The sequence below is a fragment of the Nanorana parkeri genome, unplaced genomic scaffold (assembly GCF_000935625.1).
Source record: "Nanorana parkeri isolate BGI_ZX_2015 unplaced genomic scaffold, ASM93562v1 scaffold195, whole genome shotgun sequence".
Taxonomy (NCBI): domain Eukaryota; kingdom Metazoa; phylum Chordata; class Amphibia; order Anura; family Dicroglossidae; genus Nanorana; species Nanorana parkeri.
Genome location: NW_017306463.1, coordinates 1,179,804 through 1,204,233, shown reverse-complemented (window position 1 = coordinate 1,204,233; position 24,430 = coordinate 1,179,804). Strand labels below are relative to the sequence as shown.

At 41.3% G+C, this 24,430-nt stretch overlaps 1 protein-coding gene across 1 annotated transcript in view; it reads right to left on the bottom strand.

The window, feature by feature from the left end:
• Positions 1-453: 453 nt before the first annotated feature.
• CPNE2 (copine 2) overlaps positions 454-24,430 on the bottom strand; it is a 65,737-nt gene continuing 41,760 nt past the window's right edge. The window contains exons 10-15 of the mRNA XM_018555392.1: positions 23,290-23,423; positions 8,442-8,496; positions 5,736-5,787; positions 5,026-5,159; positions 1,436-1,672; positions 454-717 (exon numbers count right to left, since the gene is read on the bottom strand). Coding sequence (XP_018410894.1) covers positions 610-717; positions 1,436-1,672; positions 5,026-5,159; positions 5,736-5,787; positions 8,442-8,496; positions 23,290-23,423 — 720 coding nt within the window. The 3' untranslated portion in view covers positions 454-609. The remainder of the gene's footprint in view (positions 718-1,435; positions 1,673-5,025; positions 5,160-5,735; positions 5,788-8,441; positions 8,497-23,289; positions 23,424-24,430) is intronic.

Genomic DNA, 24,430 nt, shown 5'->3' with positions numbered 1-24,430 from the left:
ACAAATCTAAAAAAATGTTGGCTAGAGTTGGGCTTTAAGAACAGTTATGTTTTAAACAAATATGATGCCTCATTTATCAAAACTGCCTAAAGGGTCATGAGAATTGTACTATATTTTCCAATGTGAGGTAGAAGAGGAAACTCTTCAGAAACTCAGAAACGTTTGATAAATACACCCCATCTCCTGAAAGCTGAATAGATTTAGAACTGCATTAGGGGTAAAGCTGAATCAAAGGAGCAGAACATAAGATGTTAGATGAGGCCTTGACTGTGCTTCTGTAAGATGCCGGCCACAAATATAACGCACAACTAGAAGTCTCCCGGGAAAGGCCACACTGAAGACAATACCTGGAGAGCCACAGAACACCATGGTAATTATAGCAGCAATCCTTGCCAGAGCTTTGTGGAGTCTCAGATTGTCACAGTGACCTCTGGCATAAAAAAAGGATCAAAAAAAAAAGAATACAATGGCTTTAATACTACAGAGAAGGATGTCCGTATCTGACCACCCCGAAAGACATTTTCTCACTGCTGAGACAGATTGCTGGTTTCATACTGTAATGAGTTTTATTCACAGGCTTCCTGCCAAATGGGCTACGGGTCCAGGAAGTTATACACCTTCAGCCTTGATGGGAGGCAAGTTGTGGTTCTTGAAGTAATCCACCATTTGTTGAGGAAGCTCTGCGAGTACCGCTTTGGCCAGAGTTTCCTTAGGAGCCTGAGGAGCAAAGAGACAGGTAGACAATTAAAGATGTGCTCATGGGTGTTTGAGGCCCTCAAGCTTTCCTGGGTACTATAGAAAATGCTCACTGATAGAACTGCGCATAGAGACAACTTTTTCCTTTATTTTTTTTATCTGACACATTTATTTTCCCATTATCAATAGAGAAACAGTCATCTAATATAATCTTATTTACATACTGTCACAATATTGTAAGCCAAGTTAGGACCACCAAAGTAAAGAACTGTTCCATATAAAATGTCACCTCAGCAGAGGGGTGTGCCTAGGAGAACCACTGATGAAAATCTGGCCCTGGTCATATAGCTAGCTGACAGAGAGGAGTGCATTAACCACTGTGAATGTGTGAGTGGTTGTCTGTTAGTGGATGGGGTTGTAGCTAAGAGGAAAACCAGAATTGTTTTTACCATAACTGCACCGAATTCTTTCTTTTACACACTGATCTTTCAGAGCAGCAACATTTACCGGTAACATCACAGCAATGCCAAAATGCCAAACCTGCACATTGCCCAAATAAAGTTAAAATGCACATGAAGGGTGACAAAGAATGACCTTTGTCCTGCTTTACCTTCTACTATAACTAAATAGATCTGCTCATCTATGGGCCACCCTAAAAACAGAGACTGGTATACAAATCCTACAAAAAAGCCTGGTTTAGTATTCACCTAAAATATGGCTATTATCTCAATTTACTTACATTACGAAACTCCCGAAATGGCACAAACTGTACAATGTCCCGCAATGCCTCCTCGCCAGTATGAGATTTGAGTACTCTGTTATCCCCATCGAGAAACTCCATGGCGGAAAAGTCTGCATTCCCCACTCCGATGATGATAATGGACATGGGCAGCTTTGAAGCTTGTACAATGGCATGTCTTGTTTCATCCATGTCACTAATGACACCATCTGTTATGATGAGAAGGGTGAAGTATTGCTGGAAAAGAAAATACACAGAGGTTTGCATGACTCCAGCTGTCTACCAAAATCAGTACCAATTCCAACACTGACAGTGAAAAATTTATAATGTCAGATTTCATTTACAGCAGTGTCAATACTCATGCATGAAAAAAGTTTGAAAACATTCTTTTTTATTATATTTGGCGAGCCATGTATTCGTATACCTGTAACTTAGATCCTGCTGTTATAGCTAATATTTCAGGCACCTGGGCATTGCAAACCGATACAATTTGTGGTATGGTGGGGCCTGGCTTGTCTTTTTCAGTAAAAGTCAAGATTTGTATATATTTGACAACTACAGCTGCCAATATCTCTGGGTCAACTTATTGTTTTAAAGGAGAATTATGAGGCGAATGATTTTCACTCAGCCTCATAATCTGAGACGACCTGTGACAATGAGACTGTCACAGGTTGGCTCAGTAGATCGGGAAGTGAGCGAACACATACCGGCGCTCACTAACTTCTCGATCCTGTGCCGGCAGGTAGCCATGAACGGGGAGCGACTGGATTCCCCCCTCCCCTGTCCAATCCTCCAGCGCTGAATGGCGGAGCGGACGGGGAAGGGGCGGGTACAGCTGGCTCTGCCTATAAATAGGCAGAGCCAGCTGTCACTCACGCAGCTGGGTGGATCCAGACATAATTGTCGGGATCCGTTCCGGCTGCAGCATCTCAGTATACCGCGAGCTTTGGGTGATGGGAGGATGCTAGTTTGTGTCCTCCCGTTACCCTTAGGAGAACTATGGGGAAAAGCCCTAACCCCATAGTTCTCCTTTAACATAAAGTGTTCACTAGGGGTAACCTTTGTTTATGCATTTTCCACCATTTGCCTAGTCTAAATCGCCCAAGTTTGTGACTAGTGTACTGTTGTCAGGACGGGTGCTAGACTATTTTGCGCCCTAGGCAAGATCAGCTACTTGCATCCCCCGAGCCCCCTCCAATGGTGCAACCCCTAATTCCACCCCCCTGCCAGTTAGCTTCCGCAGGTGACAGGTGGATGTAAGAAGCAGGGAGCAAGCAGCCAGGAGCAATAGCCAGACTACTATTGGCTATTTTAATTTGAAATAGCCAATAGCAGGTCTAGGCGGCTGCTTAGTTTGCCTAGTGGCAGCACCGGCCCTGACTGTCGTAACTTTACCTTTCTAATAAATCTGCTATTAGGAAGTATAATAAACGAATACACTCTACTAATTATATTATTTACCCTTTTGTATTCCATTATGTCTACATCTAGTGTATACCAAGAGAAGAGAGGATAATTCAAACTTTACTCATGGCCAAGGAATTCTGTAGATTTGGCTCTCTACGGGTGTCATAAAGATACATTTTCTGTGACTGCTGTTCCCGCTCTGCACCAAAGGAATTTTAAAGTAGAACCGTTGCCGCCAATTAAAAAATATGTGCTGCAGTGTTTAATTATAAGTGCATTTACATTTACCATCTTCCCTTAGTCCCCCTGCAAAGTCCCATAAAAACCTGTTGAACCTGAAAGTGAAGTCTACATAATGCAGCTTCCTTTAATAGGGGGACAAAACTGCTGCATTGCTACTGAATCAAAACAACGTTGTCCCTTTTGCAGGCTGTAGCTGTTTGCATTACAGTGGTTATGGGAAGATGCTGCAGGGGGTGTGGCTATCAGCATTGTCACTGCTGATTCACAAGCCTGTAGCTTGTCAGTCAGCACCTGGTCACACCTAGTCCTGGCCACTGCTTTCTCTATTGGAAGAACTGACTGTGCTGCCAAATCCCTTGTGAGCTGCAGTGTCTAGGAGGGGAAGCATATGAGACAAAAAAGGAAGTAGGATTTGGCAAGGGAAGTAAAGGAAGTCTTATTTCACTCGATCACATCACTTGCATCACATAATTACTGGATTTGTCACTCAGTTTAGACTGACACACGGGACCCTTTAGGTCCTTCGTTCCCAACTGGTGGGTCGTGAGCCAAAAGTGGGACGCGAGCCCGTGTTCAGTGGGTCGCCGCATGCTTTCCACTTTTCTAGGTGAGAGGCTCTTCTGCCTCCCCCTAGCACAGCACTGTCAGTTCTCGTGCCAAGCAGCCATTTAAAAAATGTTGCCTGGTGCTGAGTGTCAGCTTGAGGTGGAATGGGATGGGGCTATGGCCGCGAGGGAGCTCCATATAGATGGGGCTATGGCCGCGAGGGAGCTCCATATATACGTGCATTGCTTACAGCTCCCTCACATGTCCTATAGAGTTGCCTGGACCGGAGTGACATCACATTCTGGCTCCCGTCACCTCTACAGGGAGCTGTACAAGCAATGCACATATGGAGGGAGCTCCGTCACAGCACAGCTGCCTACCCTGGACCTCAGGCTGAGGATCCACTCCAGTTCTTGTAAGGTAGGGAGACTGGGTGGACCTTACAAAAAGAAAAAAGGGTCCGTTCACACTGGTACTGTGCGTTAGTTGCATAGTACCGTGCATTCTGGTGTGAGAGGTGTGTTGCATTGCCACTCATTCGAATGGTACCTCCCACCCACAGTTCGTACGCCTGCACCGGACCACGTGGTACCCTAACGCCGTGCTCTTCCATTGCAGAGCAGACATTGCAAACTTGGGTGGCGACTTAATGACCAAGGACAAATGTGGGTCCTGAGGTTACACAGGTTGAGAACCACTGTTTTAGGTGAACTTGACACATTTCCACCTAGGTAATATTGATAATGATTTCAAACAAGCATACAAGAATGGTAACACACCTTGTTTACAAGAATTATTAATTTACTAGAAAGGTGGATGTACTTTTCAGATTGTTGTTTCAGACAATTTTTGTGCAATCGTATCTGTTCACTGAAACACATGGTTGTTATGATCCATCTCAGGACGTGGTGGGGACAATAACAATAGCTAGAGAATATTTCACAACTGTGTTTTTCCAGTCTCCTCCCCTCAGTAAAACTGTTAAGTGCAGGACTTTGGCAGATCACAAGGTAACAGCCATCAGCTGTCAGTGAGCTGTGATAGGTATGATGGACTTTTACACTACCTGGTCACAGACTAACAGAGAACAGTAGAGGAATGCTACTACTGCAAAATGATTTTGTCATTGTGGGGCAAGCATCTTAATCCCAGAGGTAGATGCTGAACCCAGATGATGCCTGAACAAAAATGGCATTGGTGTTCTGGGGAGAAAGGAAAATAAAAACCATTGCCAGGGGAGTACTGTCATCTGTAATGTAAAAAATACCTACAATGTTACACTTAAATAGCAAATAGCACGCAATTAACATAAAACATATCCACTGCTAAGTTTGCTCTACAGTGGCTATGTCTTTTTTTGGAAATCTGCCACAAGTTGTGAATAATGTACTTACTGCTGCTGAATCTTGGGTCATTGCCTGTGCTGCAAATCGCGCCACATGGTTGATTATTGGGGAGAAGTTGGTTGGTCCATAGAAGCGTATTTGAGGGAGGCAAGCAGAGTATGCTTCTATAATGCCTTCAACTCCTATAAGACAAAAATATATTTTAGCAATTTAGAAAACTTCAATTTTGTCATGTACTAAGCAGCATTACGCAACATGTAAAATCAGTCTCCAAGATGCATTACAACTGTAGAAAAAAAACAAGAGTATTATCCATTGTAGCCAGTGTCAATGGGCTTCTTGACTCTGTGCAATCTCACTCCTTGAGAATTACAGATGAATACATATGAAATCTGGGTATGGGAATTAGCTAGTTGATCAATCAGATGCACTCTTGCTTTTACACACGGAGGAGTGTCACTGCCCTAGCTGTATTCTTCTTTTTTAAACCAAAATACAATTATAACAGGGAAAGGTGATAATGTATCATCATGACTGAAGGAGGTAAATGGATCTGACGTGCAGAAGGCTTTGTGACAGTAGTAGATTATAAAAGATATAAAGTGGGTGTATCATTTATGTTTCCAGTATCTATCCCACACCAACATTTTTGTTACAGTGGTCTAAAATAATGAATAATAACAGCTAGATGCCATATTCCAATGTCACACTATGCAAAATATGTAAATCACTACTACAAAAGAGCCAAGCAGACTAACCTGAACAGAACGGGCTTGTAGGATTAAAGTTGATAGCAAATTCATGAGACACCTGAAATATAAAGCATTCTGATAAGCCACAGACTTATGATATGTGATCATTTCTACCACTGTATGATAAAAGTAATGCAAACAATCTTATTTTATCTTACCTTGAGCTTCTTATATAGATATGAATATGACAGGATACAGATACAAGTATTACAGCATGGCAAACAGAGATTTTGGGGTTGATTTACTAACCTTATAAACACGCCACGAACAAGTATACACCTCTGTAGTGTGTTCCCTCCCAGCATGATCTATTGGTGGAATCTAGACACCTTTGTAGTGTGTACACACCCAGCAGGTGTGTTGTGCAAAGCCAAGCATGAATTGCAAGGTGATGTTGTGTAAATTAGCTCTACATTGTGTTGCTTGCGTTGATGAATGCAGGAATGTAAATGCATGAGCTAACCATTTTTGTCTAAACTGTGAAGCAGCATTATATATGCATCATGTGCATGATTTTTCCATATATGGCATTCGTGGAAATATGCTTTTAGAGACTTTTTGGTCGATAAATACGTTTTGCTGTGTAAAAATCACACGCACCTAGTGTGTGCATGTGTTTAGGTTAGTAAATCACCCCCTTAGTGTCTGAATTCTGTGCCCAGCACATTCACCTCCTGCTGGCAGTCACTCAACACTGGAGCTGAGCTCATGCTGTATCCCACACCTACCCTAAATCAGTAGTGTTTAGGGAGACTACTGAACATTCAGCACTTGATCAACAGGACAGTCTATCTGCCCATGCACTGGATAGAGATTTGTTTGACCCTGACTTCTCTCTGACTGTTCGTGCCTTGGATCGCTCCTGTGATTTTTTTGCAATGCTTGTACTTTGTTTGTCTGTGCTTACCATGCTCACCAGCCTTTTATCTCTGCTACTGTCAGTCTATGTTCTGTCTACCTGTTCGGAACGTGGATCCTGGTTAGGATCAGTTTGAATGTGCACAACACGACAATGAAACGGCTGAGTTTGTCACTCACTGCTGTTTGCTTTGACTATGTGTCTAAGGCAATCAAAGTTTGTCCTCTGCCCCAGACAACTATCCTCTCTTAGATGGACTGGCTCCAGGGGTGCTGCCCCTCCTCAGACCGGAAAGCTCTCATCCATACATATTCATAAGGAATTACACCACTCTATCATCAGTCCTGTCTATTAGTTTATTGTTGCCCCTGGTGACATAGTAGATCCACTAAACTCAGTATTTATAATAACGTCTGAGCCTGTACTATATGCACTTTGTCTAAATGATGGCTCTGTTCACTGTTATCTGTGACATTTGTGTTGTCAAGGCAAAGTAGAGGGAGCTCAGAGCAGTGAGCTATGTCATAAAGATGCGTCTTCTAGAAATTCATAGCTAGCAGTGTGCATACATGGTCCAACGTTGCTCTGTATAACAGGTGAGGATGAGGCTATATGAGACTTTCAAAGCAATAATAATACTAATGCACACAAGAAGTTCTCAATATTACACTAGTATACTATGTTTTACCTTGCTGGTAAATCATTGTGCAATGAACATCAGTTTGAAGGTATCAACCACACTTAAACTGCTACACTAAGTTGGCCAAATTGGTTGGTACCAGCAGGTTTAAAAGACTGCAAGATACCTCAACACCATCATTCTTAGTGAGACTTATGCCTGTCTTTAAGCATGTAAGGCCTCATTAGGAAGAATAAGACAGGCTGTTGGAAGGAACACTAATGTAGATCTCTTATATGCAAATCTTGACTTTCTCTGATTCCATCCTCAGCCAACTCCCTATTTGACAGTGATGCTATCCATCATGTGTAACAACCAATAGGAAGTTTCAGTAAGCGGAAGGAGCAAGGCTACCCTTGACTTTAAAAAAAAAAGCTAGGCTCAGGCACCTTAGAGTCCCTGCTTTGTATTCTGGCTGTTGCCTAACCGCTTTTAAAGAGATGAAAGGTTTGTTTTAAAGCCCAATTGAGCTCTCAGTTTACATCAACTAAATACATTCCAGGTGGATCAAAAACAAAATATGTTCAGTGTTCACCAGTTCACTGTCTTTCTATAGCAGCCACAGCCTGAGTAAAGAAGCCTGTCTCTGCCAGCATGCTACAGAGTGGAACCTTTGTTCTCTTTGGGGAAGCAGTGATCTGACACACCCTTACTGAGTCAGAGCCAGAGCTCTCCAATTAGCAGGGGGCATGAGCTTTGCTAACTGCAGAGCTATAGGTCTGACTCAGTAAGGGGGTGTCAAACCTCTGCAGAGAGACCACTACTCCCACACAGAAAGCAAGGGTCCCACATTGCAGCTGCTGGAAGTGGACAGGCTGTTCTACTCAGGCTTTGAAAAAGAAATGTAACTCTAAGAAAAAGCACAATTTTTGATGCACTGGAATGTACTGTGTATAGCTCATTTAAACAGAGTTCAATTGGGCTTTAAAATTGGTACTATAGGCCAAACATTTGACCTCCTGTCTCTCTCTGTAGAAAGTTATAGCATTTTACAAACGGATAGATTTGTATAGGCCTGCTTTAATCATGCACATTCAGTTCCAATCTTCCACCCATCTGATTATGTCTAATAATGTTTAAACCTTTGGCAATTTTGAGCCTAGCTGTGCAGAAAATGCACATGTGGTACAGAAATACTATTACATCAACATATAATGAGGAAAAATGATTTTACCTTCCAGTCTGGAGCCAGCTGTGCACCAAATCCCAATGCTGGGAATAGTTTATCTCTACAATTACAAGAAAAATAACCCAAAAACAAAATAAGATCACAGGAAATGACACGTTAAGCTTCATCACAACATCCTATATATTATCTTACAACACTAAATCCTGTTTTCTGTGTCGTGGTAAAGCATGTACTGCAAATGGGTCTCATCTAACATGTGTTCACTCTCATAAGTCTCCGTCCACAAAGCAATTTAATCCCTTTGTTCTCACGTATTGTAATAAATGCAAGAAAGTCATCAGGGTTACCTAAACAGCATAAGAAAACGGCATCCAAATCTTTCTGATGGCTTACAGATCCAGTGGCTTCAAAGCTTTCAGAGTCACTACCGTGGAACAAGTATGCAGATATGGAATAAAGAATGGAAGTAAGGAATAGGAGAAATAGGAAGAGAAAGATAGAAGCATTTATCTGCACACTTGTTTCAGGTCAGTGACACAAAGTACTCAGCACTACAACCAGGAAATCACCATTTTCAGATGTCCAATTACACACACACCAGCACGACACTTTCCAAGCCAGTGCAAATCCATTTTATTTAATAGATGTCACTCAAATATCAAGCACTTTCGGGCCGCGCAGGGTCCCCTTCATCAGGTTCGGAGATGACTTGGAAAGTGTTGTGCTGGTGTGCGGATGACATCTTTATTCAAAGTTCTACTGTGAGCGGCGCCATGCGCGGTAATTTCGAGCACCCAACATTATTTTGGGATATCCGGTAAGGAGTGCTACAGGACATATGACACCACCAAGGGGGTTCGTGGCGGTTGGGGCACATTGCCGAAACCGGCCTTGTGGCAGCGGCAGGGAGGGTAAATCCGGTCCTACACACACACACACCCACACCCAAACACACACAATTCAATTGTCAACGTCAATTTTTCTAAGATTACTTTGGTCAGGTGCTGAGTAACCTACTAGGAGGTTTGATGCATAGGGAAAAAAAGCTACATATCATGGGAAAACCAGAAACTCTGTGCAAAAAACACCATGATGAGGATTAAATAAAAAACCTCAGCGCTGCCAGGCAGCAGTGCCAAGTACTGAGGCACCATGCTGCTCATAATTATTTCAGCGTGAACCATAACACTTGATTGTGTTTCTTCTAAATATGCAATCATGTCAACCATTATATTTGATCCTTTATAGATTCAAACAGGCTGATCCTACAAACTAAAAATACACATTTAGGTGTAAACATTTGGAGCTTTTTTACCAGAGGGGTGCACGGAAAACTGAAGCAAAGTAGAACATAGGACACACATAGGAGTCTATATAAAAAAAAGCATAGCTATTCATCCAATGAAACTGCACATACATACTTTTTGTGCAAATTAACCAGCTGTTGTGAGAATGGGGCAAAATCGAATGTTCTTAAGGCTATTTTCTCTTCCAGTCGAATGTTCTTTAAAGTAACACTAAACTCAGGAGTTAAGCTATACAAATGCATTCAAGCACCTTAACTATTAACAAAATGTATCTTATTTGTGTATCACTCATCTGTAAATTCTCAAATCATCTCTGAATTGGTGCTGACACTGTCCTTCCTTCTGGAGGGTGGCTATTTTTGTTCCCCATGGTCCCTGTGTGTGTTGTAAAGTAGTCAAGCTCGCTCCTGTGATAGACTACTGTATAATCTCGATACAAAATAAGCAACTAAACATGAGATTGTAGTCCATCATAGGAACGAGCTTGAATTGGGAACAGTGTCAGCATGAATTCAGAGATGAATTGAGGATCTACAGCTGAGTGATACACAAATGAGCTACATTTTTGTAGTGCTTGAATGCATGTTTAAAGGAGAACTATGAGGTGAGTGCTTTTCACTCACCTCATAGTTCTAGCCGACCTGTGACAATGAGACTGTCACAGGTCGGCTCAGTAGATCGGGAAGTGAGCGAACACATACCGCCGTTCGCTCACCTCCCGATCCTGTCACAGCTCTCTGCCGTGACAGGGGAGGGGCTGGACTCCCCCTACCCGCTCCTATCCTCCAGCGCTGACTGGCAGAACGGACGGGGGAGGGGACGGGTACAGCTGGCTCTGCCTCTAGATAGGCAGAGCATGCTGTCACTCACGCAGCTGAGCGGATCCAGACATAATTGTCGGGATCCGCTTCAGCTGCGGCGTCTCAGTATACCGCGAGCATTAGCTCGCGGTATACTGTGGCGGTCTCAGTATACCGGGAGCGGTAGCTTGCGGTATACTGAGCCTAGGGTGACGGGAGGACGCTAGTTTGTGTCCTCCCGTTACCCTAAGGAGAACTATGGGGAAAAGCCTTAACCCCATAGTTCTCCTTTAAGATTTAATTCCTGAGTTTAGTGCTACTTTATGTTATGGGTAGTAGTGAATTGGGAAAATACCCCATTATGGCCACTAGATGGCACTGAGGATTATAGGAAATAAATAACTTTTAGTAACAAGAGATACAATGTAACAATTCTAAAGAATGCTGGAGGGAACTAGCAGATAAATGTAGTCAGTGCTACTATGGGGATCCTCAAAGGCTCTTTAGTAACCCATGTAGTTTATCTTTTAAACAGAGCAAAGAAACTGAATGATGCTTTTGGCAACTTCTGCATTTTTGCTCTACTTTTTTTGTACCGATAATTGCACATCAGCCTTCCTTTTTTACAATTTTTTTTATATACTATTAAAAACTAACTATTACAGCTAAATAGAATTTCATATAAAAAGATGTGTTCGCTTTGAAAGTTAAAAAGATAAAGCTGTACTGTAATAAATACTTCCCATGTCTTCCCAGCATTATTTTGTTAACAAGACTTTGAGCCCTTTTCATGCACATTATTGAAGCTTTTAAAACATGAATTTCTGTCGTTTGACAGAAATCCATTTTTCTCTCCCAGCAAGCAGCAGAAAACAAATGAGCATGTTACCGTGGTAACTGTTGTGCAGATTCTGTATTAGACCAGCCACTTATTAGAGATGCTGAACAAGTTTCCTGTGCAGGCTGATTCTTGGATCTAGCTACGTTTCCCTTTCATTGGGGGTCATCAGATTTTTCATTATGGAACATTAGTTGAGTCAGCTGACACAAAAAGTTAAACTCTGAGAAACTTAGCTGAACGCAGAGGATGTTTCACTCCAAATACAAACACACTACATCAATATGACATTATAAAACAGCAGAATCAATAAGATCAGGTAAAGATTAATGATCATTTCAATTGTTTAATACGGGTAAGGGTTTAGATCCAGTTTTGTTTTAAGTATAGAGAAAAAGGATTATAAATGTGCATCACAGGCATATATCTTAATTGAAAGTGGTAGTCGGCTATATGATAAAGGAGAGAAATTAATTCCAGAGAAAATTCTTTTAGGTGATATCCCTAAGTAAATATAAAGTATCAAAATGTATTTCCACTTTTTCAGCCAAATTGGGATAACATCTACTTTTTATTTGTCACATGTTCCCATTTACATAGCATAACAATAGCAAAGCAATACAGTACTTCTCCCATTTCAAGTTCTTTTCACTTGCTTCAAAATCCTACCCTGCCTCCCCCCTATGTAATGTTAAGGAGGGGTGTATGGAGTTAATGTTTACCATAATTTATCTTGTCTTTTGTGTGCTGACAGATTTGTAAACTAGATTGGAACACTGTCTGTCCTAACAAAGGGATCTAGAAGCATTGTTTGTTAAGGAAACTCAGTGTGCCACTAGTTTTTCAAAGGGGACAGAATCTGTTTCTAATTGTTTAGAGTAGCTTGCAGCCTGCACAAAGGCTCCAAGAAAACATATAAAGTTTCCCTTAAAAAAAAAAAATATTTTTCATTATGCAGTGTGGATGGGAACACATAACAAACACATGGGGGGGGGTTCTCTATTTCGATTGAAGTGAAAAGCAAAAGTGAAAAGCTGAATCTAAGGTTCCTTCTTCTGCTTGTTGCTAAACTTGTATTACCGTGTATAGCCAGCAGATGGCAAAGTAGAGACCACGGAACACTGTAGGCTTTTAATCTGAAGACAAGAACAGTTCTGGATGAACTATTTTATTTCCAATGAGTCATAGCATCACAACACTTTTCCTTTGAATCGTTTGTCCCTGGAAATATTCTCTTTGTTTAATTCTGGACACTTTCATAATAAATAGGTAATGTGCAGTATTTTTATTCAATTTAAAAGTTAATTGTAGAGTACAAGTAACACAGGTAAAAGGTATTACAAAAACTTGTAGATATAGTATTACAAAAATATTCAAGTAATAAGGTTAAAAGGTTAATAAGGTTAAAAGTATTAAAGTGATTTTAAAGTTAAAAGGTTTTTAAGCATTTTCAATTGCTGATTAAATCACGTACAATGGATGTTTAAAAGTATCAGTTTCCTGCAGAATCAAATGGTCCCTTGAGCACTGGCCCTGATATCCTGTTTTACGTGGACCTTTTTCTTTGCAGGGTCCTATGGGGCCAACCGTGTGTGTGTAGGCCCAGCAGGGCAAGCCACTGCCTTCCTCCATGCTCCCTGCTACTCCTTCACCCCCCCTCCCATCTCCCTTCTCCATGCTAGTAGATGGGCAATTTTAGTAGATGGACAGCTGTATTATTTAACTGCAGTAGAACAAAAGGCCTGGCTGTGCTTTCTGGCAGGGATGTTTGTATCACAAGACTGGCTGAACAGAATTATAGAAACTTTAACACGAAAACATGCCATATATGTGTATTAGGCTGTTTTCAGGGAGATTAGCTTTTTAACAACAGACTTCACTGCTTCAGATAAAGTGACAAAAAGAAAATCAGCACTAATGCCTCTAACCCAGGGCAAGGGCTACAGTCATAAAAGGCAATGCATTAAAGGGAACAGAATCACAGTGGGCCAAGTATTATAAGGATTTGTAAACACTTATGGATAGGTACCAACACAGAAAGAGAACTGTGTGATCCAAATCTGATCATACTATATATAAACACTTGCAAACATGACAGATAGGTGCTGACCTGTGGATAGGTAGATTGGAAATGTATTGGGTAATTCCTATTGTTTTCTGCTGGTGTACTACTCTATGCGATCTGACACAACATATATTACCTAGGAGATGCTGGAAAAATCTGAATCGGTACCTATTACAAAGATTTGACCCTTGCGTACTTTAATTATTGATTTAAAGAGTTGGTCTGCTATTTTAGTTAAACTCAAAGTACTTTAGATCTGTCCGAGTTTTTATTGGTGGGATCTCTGTGCCTTAAGTTCTTGGAACTGCACACCTTCTGTAGCCAATATGAAGGGTTCTCATTCTTCATGATGGATTTGCTGTTCATTAAGAGAACACAGGTAGTGCTGGAACAATGAAAGCATGGAAGTAACACCCACAACTCCCGGGTGGTCAGTAAGAGAGTCAAGAAATAAAGCAGCCATCCTGTTGTTGGAGCAGGGGTCCGCAACCTTGGTACTCCAGCTGTTGTGGAACTACAACTTCCATGAGGCATTATAAGACTGTGACAGCCACAGACATGACTCCAAGAGACAAAGGCATAATGGGATATGTAGTTTCACCACAGCTGGGGTGCTGAAGTTGCCTACCCCTCTGTAAAGAGTATTCAAGAAGAATACTAGAAGAATACTAGAAGCTGACATAGCCCACCAGTTTTCACTTATAACTACAATATCACATTTTGATTGACTTGCTTTTTAAGCTGGCCACACATATAACAATCTAATTGTACAATCTCAATTTATATCTAGATGCATAGGCGTTGGATTACATTGTTGGTAAATCTAAAGGTTACTGTACAATCAAACTGTAATATATAGTATGTGACCACCCTTATTGACTCAAGATTCAGTAATGACCTTTGGAGAGTCAAAGACCCACAGCTGATTTTGCTTAGGCATTGGCGTCCCTACAAGTTTTGCCCCCCTGGGAAGGGTGTGTGCAGTGGCTGAACTACCACCATAGCGACTGATGCGGTCGCTATGGGGCCCGCAGCACTGGGGGGGGGGCCCGGATCCCCGCTGCTCTCCCCCGCTTGTATGGGCTGAGGCAGCCGGGATGCGAAAAAAATGGATGGCGGAGGAGCCGCTGTCGTCCTGAAACTGACAGGAGGACAGCTAAATGTGTAAATAATAAAAAAAAAGCACAAAAAAAAGCACAACCCCTCCCTCCCCCCACATAACAGACACATATTGTGGTGTACGCCATGCACATGCGCTGCAGGGCGTTGTTAGAACGCATCGCAGTGCATGATTCTTTTTCTTTTGTAAAAAAACATTAATTTAAATATGGCAGCGCATGGCAAAGCTTTGTGACGCATTGCCGTGCATTGTGATACCGTGTGTTGTAATTTAATATACGCCTGTATCATTTTATCACAACGCAAACACCAACACAGCCCAAAAACCATTTATAACATAAATCGCTTATTTACAGTTTAGCGTTCCTTCATTTTTTTTATAATCCTCCTTTCCTCAGCCTCTCATTGGTTTGGCAGTATTAAAGTAAAGTGTTAGGCCTCATTCAGGCGCCATTCACACCAAGGCGGAAGCGTTTCACCGTCATTACAAAATTTTGCTATGTGGCCCTGGGATTTCTAGTTACGCCCCTGGGTGTGTGTATGTGTGTTATGCATGGTACCCCTGTCCGGTGTCCCGTCCAGCTCACTGATGCCAGCCAGAGCGTCCCATTCAGCTCCTGGCAACCAGTGACATCAGGGAGCTGGGCAGCACGCTGGCCAGAGCATCTCAGGTTGCTAGGAGCTCTTAGCAACCTGGGATATGGCCCTGCTCTTAGGCCTTCACTATAATCATTATCCTCACCTGCATGTAGCACTATATACTTTCCTTTACTAATATAGAGAAACAAGCAATGTACTACATCTTAGAACATATAAAGGCAGAATGGGAAACAATAAAATAATTTCTGCTACATAATAATGCATCTTAATTTCATAACAATGTTAAAAATACCTCCCTGCATTTATCTTGGTCTTCATAACAGTAAAATAAAATCAGCAATTATTAGTTACCAAGATCTAGCTTGGCTAGACAACATATTATTTCTACTGTGACAAGGAAACTAGCATTAGACCGTGAACAGCGCAGCTATATATTCATAAATATCATGCCTTTTGTCATGTGACTGTTCAGTGAAAGCTTCTGCACATTGTTGGCCACACAGTGTAAAGCACTCATCTTGCACGCTTAAAATATACTGTATATCTAATGCTTTCCATACACATTAACAATTACAAAAGTATCAATTAAACTATTGTATCTTTTACAAATCAATTACACTAAAGGGATAATTTTTATTAAAAAAAGAGCAACTGGTGGAAAATATTAAACAAAAAGTTTCTTCTTGTGTTGAATAATCATCTTTCAAGCTAAAGAACATTTGAAACAATCAAAATAAATGATCAGTACTTTGTTCATTGTTAAACTTAATTGTATGGCCATCATGACAAAGCTTTAGGAACATATCACAATATGAACCTGTCACTGGTGGCGACTTGCCCGCAACAGGATTGCCAAAGCTAACTCTCACCTGCTGCTTTGGCGCCGTTCCCTTGTGAAAGAATTTTGATGGCCAACAAGGCAGCAGTGACAGAATTACATCATAAGACCAGTGATTTTCTTGCTAGTGAGTTGAAATCAGTAAAAGGATTACCAGTGTGTAGGGAGGAGGAGTGTAGAGTTACTCTATCAAAGTTTGCTCAGCGGTCTTCAACTCATCAATTAGAGTCTTTCATCAGTAATCAAGTCAAACTCTTAGGTGTTCCTTTAATTAAAGTGACACTAAACTCAGGAGTAAAACCTTAAAAAATGCATTCAAGTACCTTAACTATTAACAAAAATGTATCTTATTTGTGTATCACTTCGCTGTAGTTCCTCAAATCATCTCTGAATTTATACTGACACTGTTCTTCCTTGTGGAGGGTGGCTACTTTTGTTCTCCATGGTCCCTGTGTGTGTTGTAAAGTAGTCACCGCTCCAATCTCACACCCATGATGGACTACAAATTAATATGAGATTATAGTCTATCACGGGAGCAAGCTTGGAGCGGTGGCTACTTTACAACACACACACAGGGACCATGGGGAACAAAAGTACTCTAATCCAGTCCAGAAGGATGGACATTGTCAGCACAAATTCAAAGATGATTTGAGGATCTACAGCTGAGTATTACAAAATTAAACAACATTTTTAATAATAGATGAGGTACTTGAATGCATTTTAAAGATTTAATTCCTGAGTTTAGTGTCACTTTAATATGTATCCAGATTGGAGAATATAAAAGTAAAGGTGGAGCTGAGAATGAACATTCTACTCCCTTAGAAAAGGTGCTGGTAAAACGGGATGGGATACTGGTAACATTTTGGGTAGCATGCTTGGACACTACCCCTGTTATTACCACAAATATACAGTGCATGGAAATTTTAATTTACTTGGGCTAATACAGATCTGAACTATAGGAGGGAGGTTAAGGAGGGACACGGTGTGTGTAGACTTGTCCCTAAAGTGCGATGGCTGGTTGGCTGGATTCCAAATACCTAGGAGCGGTTTCTGGTGAGGGGATTATGACGACGTGACTGTGGGCAATAACTAATCAGCATCTCTCTTCAGTTTGCTCAGGTACGATTTTAAAAAGAGAGATAGAAGCTGATTGGTTGCAGTGCAAACCTGCTCCAGTTTGGATAAATTCCCCCCCACTGAATCTAGCCATGAGTCACAAACATTAAAGGAGAATTATGGAGTGAGTAGAAAACACTCATCCCCATAATTCACGCACCTGTGATACTGAAGCTGTCACAGGTCTGCTCTACTGATTGGGAAGTCAACGGACACACACCGCCGATCGTTGATTGGGAAGTCAACGGACACACACCGCCGATCGTTGATTGGGAAGTCAACGGACACACACCGCCGATCGCTGACTTCCCAATCCCGCAGGGATTCCCCCCTCTCCTCTCCGTTTCTCTAGCGCTGACTGGAGAAATGGACAGGGGAGGGGGCGGGCATAGCCAGCTCTGCTTCTAGAGAGGCAGAGCCAGCTATCAATCAGCCAGCGGGGTGGATCTCGACAATATTAGCTCTGCCCTCTCAGCATATATTGGGCAATAGCCCACTATATACTAACTTTTGGGTCACCGGAGGACATTAGTATATGTCCTCCTGTGAACCTGAAGAAAACTATGGTCAAAAAGGGTTAAGCCATAGTTCTCTTTTAATGTGGAAGAACCTTCTAATCTGATGATATTGCCTGTTAGTGATCTGGACCTGATTTTTACACATTCAACTATGAAACAGTTCTATTAACAAAAGGAATGGTCCTTGAAACTTGAATATATGTCAGCAATGACATAAGGGGTCTGTCTAGTATCCAAGGAGTGGTTTTATCTTTAATGTGTTTTTAGCATGTAATGAAATAACTTCCTACAATTTCTTTATTTCTGATAATCGATTTCAAATCTGCTTCTGCCATGGGAAACACGTTTTCCCTTACATTTGGTTAATCAGCAGTAAGCACCGTGGACCCGTTTATAGTTTTTTTAGCATTTAAAGTTTTATTCCTTGACTGAAGTAATAAGTATCTATCTGATAATAAGTAGATAAGTGAAGTATAAACAAATTTTCTTTTTGTAGTTATACAGGTTAGATCATTGACAGGCCAGCAACTGTCAGACTTCAAATGACCTCTGACCCCCCTGACACTCTGACTAAAGTGCCAGGATGAGACAAAATAAGTAAAGCTAAATAAATGTGAATGTGATGAGTTCCGTAACTTAGCCTGCATTGTTATCACGTTAAATAGTGAGTACTCAGATTCCAGCATAAGCCTTGTTGTGACTGGTTCTCTTGATTAAAATAAAATCAAAGACTGAAGAAAAAGACTCCTTTGTATAAAAAAAAAAAACTTTAGTTTTCACTATTGTGTCTTTCTGGGTACAGTTATTTATTGGCATTGATTATTTCTTCATGAAAACAATCCACAAAACCTTTTTTTCTACAAATTTTAGAGTCTACATATCAGTATGATAATATGGTTGTGCTTGGATTTCGATCTACCATAGAAAAACACCAACATTGCCGTATTTCTACTTAAACTCAAACAGTTCAAATAATACCAGTCAGGAAAAATATTAGCTATTAGCAGTAACCTGACTCCCCACAGAAAAAGTAACCCAATCTAAGATGGATTGCTGTGGCTGACCCACCAACAGGGATCAATATACTGTCACACATTAATCCATATCATTAGGAGGCATGTAAAGATTTGTCTTCACCATAATGGGGGGATAAAATGGGAAAACATGGGAATGCCAATAACATGTTGCTGTAATTGGCTATTTAGCTTTGTGAAGTTAAATTTCATTAGTGAAAAAAGCAATAATACATTTTTAGTGTACATTTTCGAGAATTCCTCATTGTCTTTGTCAGGCATAGACTCACTAGGGAACTGTTTATTACCCAGGGCTGGATTTTCTTAACTTAAACTTATAGACACAAAGCCTAAAAGACTGTCATGTAAACACTTTAAAACCCCTCTGGGTACTGTTGACCTATTCTAACACTTATCTTCCCTCCTGTTCCAGAGATCTTCACTGTGTTGCTCTGCCTGGAGCCGTACATGGTGCCTCTAGTGGTCCTCTAGAGCAGTGCTCCCCAACCTTTTTATCGCCGCGGACTGGTCAACGTTTGATCATTTTACCGTGGCCCGCTGAAGGGGGGACGTTGATTGTTTATATTTTAGATTGTTTTGATTTAATCATTTTAATTTAATTGTATTTAAACATGCCTTCAAACTAAAATACAGTTATAGTTTTTTTAGCATTTAAAGTTTTATTCCTTGACTGAAGTAATAAGTATCTATCTGATAATAAGTAGATAAGTGAAGTATAAACAAATTTTCTTTTTGTAGTTATACAGGTTAGATCATTGACAGGCCAGCAACTGTCAGACTTCAAATGACCTCTGACCCCCCTGACACTCTGACTAAAGTGCCAGGATGAGACAAAATAAGTAAAGCTAAATAAATGTGAATGTGATGAGTTCCGTAACTTAGCCTGCATTGTTATCACGTTAAATAGTGAGTACTCAGATTCCAGCATAAGCCTTGTTGTGACTGGTTCTCTTGATTAAAATAAAATCAAAGACTGAAGAAAAAGACTCCTTTGTATAAAAAAAAAAAACTTTAGTTTTCACTATTGTGTCTTTCTGGGTACAGTTATTTATTGGCATTGATTATTTCTTCATGAAAACAATCCACAAAACCTTTTTTTCTACAAATTTTAGAGTCTACATATCAGTATGATAATATGGTTGTGCTTGGATTTCGATCTACCATAGAAAAACACCAACATTGCCGTATTTCTACTTAAACTCAAACAGTTCAAATAATACCAGTCAGGAAAAATATTAGCTATTAGCAGTAACCTGACTCCCCACAGAAAAAGTAACCCAATCTAAGATGGATTGCTGTGGCTGACCCACCAACAGGGATCAATATACTGTCACACATTAATCCATATCATTAGGAGGCATGTAAAGATTTGTCTTCACCATAATGGGGGGATAAAATGGGAAAACATGGGAATGCCAATAACATGTTGCTGTAATTGGCTATTTAGCTTTGTGAAGTTAAATTTCATTAGTGAAAAAAGCAATAATACATTTTTAGTGTACATTTTCGAGAATTCCTCATTGTCTTTGTCAGGCATAGACTCACTAGGGAACTGTTTATTACCCAGGGCTGGATTTTCTTAACTTAAACTTATAGCCACAAAGACTAAAAGACTGTCATGTAAACACTTTAAAACCCCTCTGGGTACTGTTGACCTATTCTAACACTTATCTTCCCTCCTGTTCCAGAGATCTTCACTGTGTTGCTCTGCCTGGAGCCGTACATGGTGCCTCTAGTGGTCCTCTAGAGCAGTGCTCCCCAACCTTTTTATCGCCGCGGACTGGTCAACGTTTGATCATTTTACCGTGGCCCGCTGAAGGGGGGACGTTGATTGTTTATATTTTAGATTGTTTTGATTTAATCATTTTAATTTAATTGTATTTAAACATGCCTTCAAAATAAAATACAGTTACACCAAAAAATGAAAGCGTTGGAATTCTTCACCTATTCCACCACCGAAAAACTGGGCGAGATTACGTTAAAATGTGTGACCACGTCACTGGTCACACATTCTAACGTAGTCTCAAACTTTGATAGATCACATGCCTACCTGTAATCATTTAATCAGAGAAATAGATTATAATAGGGAACATTACAGTGTAATATTCCCCATTATAATCCACTTGTCTAATTACAAGAAAAAGCATGAAATAGCTGTACACAACTACTATCCCCACGGCCACATATCTATGACCCATTTACAACCCCCCATCCACCTATCTATTAGGCCTCATTCACACACGAATCGGCCTGCACGTACAGCTCCGTGCTGCGTGCGGGGCCGTACCAAGCAGCTGCCGGGAAGGACAGGTGCTGCGTGTGATTAGAACGCAGCCCCCGTCCTTCTCTATGGGGCTACTCTCCTGTGACTCACCTCCCCTCCCGCCACCTGTTACTATGGACGCGGCCGGGAGGGGAGGTGAGTCACAGGGCCCGCCCCCTCACTGTGAAGCCCGTCGGCAGTGCGGGGCCCCCGCGGCCCGGTACCATTTGATCCACAGACCGGTACCGCTCCGCGGCCCGGGGGTTGGGGACCACTGCTCTAGAGTACGGCTCTCCCCATAGTACCGTAATGACTGGGACCACAATGCACACACGCAGGAAGAAGTGGACAAAGCCTGTGCATCTCTGTGTAGAGCAGCACAGTGAAGATCTCTGGAATTGGAGCCAAAGTAAGTGTTAGATTGGGTCAGCAGCATTCAGGGGCTGGAGGCAAGAATTTATAGGACAACTTTACCAAAGGTTCAGTTCTCCTTTAAGAGTACCCCTCTTCTAGGATCATTTCTTTTACACAAAACATTTTCTTGGTCCTAGCCAGGCGATAGATGTTGTGATAATGTGTAAATAACTTCATAGGATTTGACTCTTCCTACTGATGATCGAAAAAATTGTGACCAATTATTACATAGGGAAAAGATACCTCTTTGCCTCTGCGGCTTATAGGCACATGCCTACTGTGGCTAACGGTACACCCAGTCCTGCTCTTACAAAGGAGATAAATATAGCCCTGAGTTGTAGTATGGGAACTGCCTTGATTAGATGCTTTTCTTCTATATAGAAGTACAGCCCATCACTATGTGGCAAGGTTTTGAACATTTAAGTAGTATTAACAAGCAGTAAATGAGCTTTAAAACAAGCCCTCCTTGACCTCTGAAGCTGCTCACACTGTGGCCTATCCATCCTCCAAGTTTACAGCTGGAGCATTCCACTCATTCTGCTCCCCTCAACCATCAGTGGCCTAGCAGGCAGTCAGACTTCTACATAGCCTTTCTCAACATAGGTGCCACGGCACCCTGTGATGTCATTTTGGTTTGTCAGAGGTGTCACTTCCTGTATGGGTTGAAGTTTGTCCCATATCGGCCGCATGGTATTAATCGTTGCTATGGTGCTGCCAGCAAACCTAGTCACACTGTGGAAGCACATGACAATGATCAAGGGTGTGCAGCATCTCCGGTTGTCCCCATCATTCAGAAGAGGACGGAAGTCTCCTCCTCTCTGCCATGATGGCTGTAGTGTAGGCAAGGATTATGATGTACAGAGGGGACTAAGGACTCTGGTGTGAAAGGAAGGAGGGGCTTCTGATGTAAAGGGGGGACTCTGATGCCAAGGGATTCCTGATGTGAAGGGGAGACTCTCATATGAAATGGAAGGATTTTCACATGAGTGAAAGGCTACTGAAAGTTTGCTACGCTTCTCAGCGAAAAAATTAACTCTTCAAGACTAATTTACATAAAGAACAAATACAGGGAGCAACTAGACTGGGGTGCCTTGAGATTGTGCACACATTTAAAAGTGCTGTGACTGAAAAAAGGGTGAGAAACATTTTTCTAATGTAAACACAGAGAAGGTGCACAGGAAAACAGATCAGAGGGAGCTATAGCTATATCAGAGACCCAACCTGGAACAACTCACTGCTTCTCTTGTGAATTTTAAAGATGCATTGCTCCACATTGCCTGCAGCTACAGAGATAATAGATTTCTTGTTGTAATGCTCATTTGTTTTTTCTTATTGCAAAAAAAAAAAAATACTTGATTGTCCATAACCTGGCCACAGATTCCTTTTAAAGATGAAGAAAAGCTTTTCTAGATAAAAAAGACAAGAGAACTGTGTGACGCCATGGTGATGAGTTTATAAGTTAAATGTGTATTGGTGTTGGGTTAGGTTTAAGTGCGTTATGCTGTGTGACCTGGTTATGAAAAGACTATCAGCACCATCCCTCGTTATCTCCCTTTGTACTCTGAAGGAGCTCAGAACAATGACATTCTGGCCAGGCTCCTGCTATGGCTGTCTGGAGCTCGTTAGCAGGGGAAAGCCTGTGTTGTTGAGCAGACCGATTGTCTGGGGAAGGCAGGGTGGATGTGATGGGATTATAATCTGATCTCATCACTTGCTGTATAAAAGTTTGTGCAGTTGCTCAATAAATCAGAGTTTGTTTCACCCTACACTCGTGTCTCGACCAGTGACTGTGGAAACTGAGAGCTACAGATCAGCGGGTTGCAATATCTCCTGAGCTAGGAAGAAGACAGCGGCGGACATACTTATCCTGAGTACCGGGGTTCGTCACAAACTGACCTTTCCTATTTCAGGTCAAGGGATTACCCTTTTGCAGAAAAGATGCATGTTCAATGTATGCAGGGTTTATAATCACTTTACTCACGAATCATAATCCTGGATGATCTGTCCCACTGACCAAAGTGCAGAGAGATATTCATTGGTTCCCATAGGATTGATGTAATGTAAAGATGAGGAGTCCCGTGGATTTCCATTTGATGCTGTGAAGTCAATTCCAACCTAGGTACATAACAGTCATCTTATGTTTAAGATCAAATATACCATCTAAGTAAATACCATGTTACATGCCATGCATTTAATGCTGTTTACACCATATTATTAAGTGGAGCAGTTGTTTACAAACAATGTATTCGGCCATTAATTGTTCCTCTGGAGAAGAGCTAGAAACCATTCAAACCAATCATTTACAATGACCCGTAAACATGAACAATCAGCTCTAAATAACGTGTTTATTAGACCAAAACTGGGCTGATAAAGCATATCGTATTTATTTACATCATATGCATGTGGTCTGCTAAGAACCAGCATGCTTTATGGTTTCTTATTAAGCTTATATAGCTGCTTCATACCACAACTTCCCCTTCTGTTTAAACTGCAAGTTTTTATTTTAGCAGCTGTGAAAGGAAGTTGAAGTTAACGATTATGTGAAAAGACTTCATCAAGATAAACAGTTCATTCCAAATATGGTCTGATCAAGTAGTAGGCAACCTTAGCCATATAATAGGGCTCTGTTTGTAAAAAGGGGTACCATTTATTTCCTGCTGGGTTGCCAAGAGCCTCCAGGAACCCAGTGAGATCTCCTCTTAGCTCCGTAGCAGCCTTGAGTTTATGCTGACCTGCTATGTTGGCCCTATTAAATCTTCCATATATCCCTAAGGAGAAATCCAGTGGGGGCAGAAACAATTACTACTATACTTACCTTCCTCTCACTGGAATATATGGAAAACTTACTTGTACCAAATGAGCAGTGATAGAACCATTCTAGTGCCTAACTTCAAAACAATTAACAATTTAATGTATGGTGCCAGAGTCAGACAGACACTTTTCCCACACACTTTTCAGTACATATGTTCAAATGCCAATTAATCTAGTCTACCAGTTTGTTTCTGGATCGTGAAAGGAAGCCACCTGGAGGAGAACATACATACGCCATAAAATTTCCTGGAAGGAATTTAACCCCGGTTCTCAAAGCTGTGAAGAGTGTTAACTCTAGTCTCATCCCTACA